Consider the following 4,210-nt stretch of genomic DNA (forward strand, 5'->3'; position numbering starts at 1 on the left):
TTTATTATTTCTTGCCTCTGTCTTGTAATATGAGAAACTACTTTGGCAGTAACAATACACAATGTACTAACCATTGTTACTCTCCCAAAATCTTGTTTCGAGATTTTGTACCATTTTTTTTCTTTAAAATAAGATAACTGATGTCAAAAAAAAGTGACTAAAAAATTAAAAGTCATCACCTAGATTTGTACATAAAGAACAGACAGATGATTTACTGCACTTAGGTCATTTATATAGTGGTATTTAGTTTTTAAGATATGTATAGATGATACACCAGACTACAGCTAAGAAAAAAATAGTTGTCAATAAAATTATGGCAAAAAAAAAAAAAAAAGAAGTGAATGACACTTCATGTTAGTTCCATGTACCAGTGGCCATATGGACAATTTTTTGATATGTTTCTCATTTTATGAAAATACCTTGGGCTCAGCTTCTGTACAAGAGCCACATCCTTCAATTCCCCGACCTAGGTAGTTATCAGTTATTCACAGATTTTCACTTGAAAAGGTTTTGCCCTTAGGATGAAGCTGAGTCTTAGGGAGCTTTTATGGCTAACATTTTTTAGTGGTGTTTTAGAATGAAGTGTTAGTTATTGTTGTAATCTTTGAAGTTCTTGAATAATAGAGTTTTCTTTTTCCAACTATTACAAGCCAGTGCAGGTTTACCACTACCTTATATTGGTCATTCTTCCCCCCCGCCCCCTTTCTGGTGCCAGGGATTGAACTCAGGACCTTGTGCTTGCTGCTGAGCTATCTCCCTGGCCCCTGTTTATGCTTTTTAAAAAGCTCTTGCTTGGGGCCGGAGAGATGGCTTAGTGGAATAAGCGCTTCTCTGGCAAGCACAAGGGCCTGAGTTCAATCCCTGGTTCTGCCAAAAAAAAAAAAAAAACACCTTTTGCTAACAGTTACTTGGTACTCAGTCCCAATGCAGTGTCACCTATGTTACATAAAATGTTTAAGATGGCAGTGACCTGCACTTTCTAACAGTTTTTGTCCTGTCCAAAGTTGGGTGCCACTTTACAATAGAGTTTTATTTCTACCTCGTGTGTTAGTTGTAAGAGGTCTGTGAACTAGGTTCCATTAGACATGTCTTCTTTTGTCTTCCAGGCTGAAAAACGTTTATTGTTATCTTAGGGCGAAAAGTGAAAATGACAAACCTTGTAATGTCCCTTAATTTTCTGGGGCAGGGTGTAGATCTCTTACAATGATATTTCATTGGCCAAGACAAATTAATATGGCCAGGTCCATAGGAAGTATTTACACTTAAAGACATTATTGTAAGTCACCAGGCCCAAAGACAAAAAGGGATAGGATAGTTAGGAACAGTAGAATTCCTTACACACCAACTTGTAGATATATATCCCCGGAAGCACTGCTTTTAAACTGCTCTGGTTTTAGCTGAAGAGAAACATTGAGAAGTATCAGTCTATAGGTGAGTACTCACAGGATCATTTCACCAGGCTTGGTAGTGCCTGCCTGTGATCTCAGTACTTGGGAAGCTGAGGCAGGAGGATAACTGAGTTCCAGGCCTGCCTGGACTGTAAAGTGAGTTCAACATTAATCTGAGCACTGTCTCAGAAAGATAAAAACCAAACCAAAAAAACCCGAAAGATCACCTGGGGTAAGGAAGGATGCTAGAGTCTTCCTGGGAGAGGCATTTGCAAAGATTATTGAGAAGGAGCTGTTAAAGGTAGTGAGGAGACAAAAAAGAAGGGTCCTGCACCTTTGTTATAAAGCTGGTTTTGCTTCAATATTTGTAACTTTTTTTTTTTTTTTTTTTTGGTACCAAGGATCTAACTGAGGACCTTGTGCTTGCCAGGCAGGCACTTATGCCACTGAGCTATTTCCCTATCCCAGCAGTTACAACTTTTTTTTTTTTTTTGGCGGAACCAGGGATTGACCTCAGGCCCTTGCGCTTGCCAGGGAAGCGCTTATTCCACTGAGCCATCTCCCCGGCCCCTCAACTTTTTAAAAAAATATATTCGGTTGTTACAGGTCTTATTATGCAGCTCAGACTCCTGTTGATCCTCCTGCTTTCAGCCTCCCCAGCACTGGGATTACAGTTTGCCACTATTCCTGGCCCACCTTGGGGGGAGGGGCTGGCGTGGCATGTGGTGCGGGGACTGAACTGCAGTCCCTGTGCTTGCCTAAGTTTGCCTAAGCAGGCACTTTAGTCCGCTGAGCTATCTCAGCGGCTCTGAACAGTTATAATTTTTAAAGAAGAAATACGAGTACTTTATTTTTTAAATGGTTTTTTCCTTATTTATTTATTGAATACAGGGTCCCACTACGCAGTACAGACTCATAGTGATCCCCCTGTCTCAGTCTCCCCAGCGCTGGTATTACAGGTGTGTGCCACTACACCTGGTTTCTAGAAATCCAAGTACTTCAAATTTTGCGAGTATTGGGGAGATGGCTCAGTAGAATAAGTGCTTGCCTGGCAAGAGCAAGGGCCTGAGTTCAATCCCCGGTTCCACAAAAAAAAAAAAAAAAAAAAAAAAAAAAAATTGCCAGCACCCACTATCATACTGTGCTACAGTTTCCAAGTAGCACAAGAAATTTAATACTTTTTTATTTTATTACAGAGATTTGCCACAGTATGGACAGAAACAGTGGCAGTCCTACTTTGGAAGAACTTTTGATGTTTACACCAAACTCTGGAAGTTCCAGCAGCAGCATCGGTAAAGGAACTTTTTTTCAGTTAAACAAGAGTGCAAGTCCATTTTATACTAATCGCAGCTTTCTAACTTCTTTAGTGCTTTTTTATCTTGGCACTTTAAAAATATATTTCACCTTCATGACCTAAATGAAAACAAGCTTCCTTGTTTAAGGCTTTAAAATGTAGTGTTCTTATGTGAGTTTTAAAGATAGTGTTGTATCCAGAATGATTCAGATGAACTCTGATATGGTAGAGGATCCATGGTTTCACTCTAAACTACATGAAAGCTTTTTGAAGTGCAGGGGAGAGGGGGGATAGTGCTCCTAATTTTCATAATTACAGTTCAGAATAATTTTTTTTTATATTTCAGCTTGCACAAATAGACATTTAATAAATCCTTTTCTAAATTTAACTAAAGGACATGTTGAAGTATCAGAAAATATATGGGCTTTGCTAATTTTATAGTATTTTATCCTGTTCAGTATGCATATTTAAGTATTTTTTACAGTTATGGTTTCTTGTATTTTCTTGTGTCCAATAAAAACAGACAAGTCTTGGATAATCGGTATGGCCTGAAGCGGTGGCAAATAGGAGAAATTGCTTCCAAGATCGGGCAACTATACTACCATTATTAGTAAGTGAAATGCACGTGAAAAGAATAGTATTGCCCATCTCACAACACAACATGCAGGAGTGTGTATAGTATATCTACTCACTTAGGAAGAATGGCAGTGTGTTACAAATGAAATCTGATTCACACCAAATTGATAAAGACAGCATCATGAAATGACCTTCTATAATCCATTAGATCTGATTTAATAGAGTCTTAAATGAGGTGGTTTTTTTTTTTTTTTTTTTAAGGGGGGGTATAGTGTCTTACTCTGCAGCTTGGATTAGCTCAGTGCAGTGCTGGCATGGCATGCGGTACCAGGGATTGAACCTGGGGCCTTATGCTTTCCAGGCAGGTGCTTAGCTGCTGAACTATCTCTGTAGCCCTTTTTTTGTATTTTTAAGACAGGGTCTCACCATGCAACCCAGGCTGGTCTGGAACTTGCAAAGATCCTCCTGCCTCAGTCTCCTGAGTTCTAGGATTACAAGTGTATAACACCATACCTGGCAAGGAATTTGATCTTAGCTTTAGTTTTGTTTTCTTTTTGGCAGTAATGGGCATTGAACCCAGGGCTGTATACATGCTAGGCTTGATTGAGCTCTACCGCTGAGTTACATTTTCAGCCCTTGATCTTAGGTTTTGATAAAGGATTAATACTAAATGAATTTATTATTTCTATGACTTTAACTCTTGGCAGTTTACACAGAAGTACCACAGCTTGTCTGAGTAGGTTTCAGAAGCACACTTTTAAAAACTTCTTTGTAGAATTCTGAATATTACATAAAATGTAATGAAATTGTATTTAATTTAAATAAATAGGGGGCCTGGCCCTAGCTCAGGCCTTTAAGCGGCTGCTTCCACAAAGCTGTCAGCCTCAGGTTGCTGGAGTTCGAAACTCACACCTCTCCCGCTGGCCAAAAGTGCCCTGAAGGCATTGGAGGA

The 4,210-nt window shown here is 39.2% G+C and overlaps 1 protein-coding gene across 2 annotated transcripts in view; it reads left to right on the forward strand.

Annotated features, from left to right (window-relative positions):
* Scai (suppressor of cancer cell invasion) overlaps window positions 1-4,210 on the forward strand; it is a 180,717-nt gene that overhangs the window by 106,211 nt on the left and 70,296 nt on the right. For both annotated transcript variants that reach the window (XM_004641574.2, XM_023701633.1), the window contains 2 exons: window positions 2,585-2,680; window positions 3,206-3,292. In XM_004641574.2, coding sequence (XP_004641631.1) covers window positions 2,585-2,680; window positions 3,206-3,292 — 183 coding nt within the window. The remainder of the gene's footprint in view (window positions 1-2,584; window positions 2,681-3,205; window positions 3,293-4,210) is intronic.

This window comes from Octodon degus, unplaced genomic scaffold, assembly GCF_000260255.1.
Source record: "Octodon degus isolate 3935 unplaced genomic scaffold, OctDeg1.0 scaffold00138, whole genome shotgun sequence".
Taxonomy (NCBI): Eukaryota; Metazoa; Chordata; class Mammalia; order Rodentia; family Octodontidae; genus Octodon; species Octodon degus.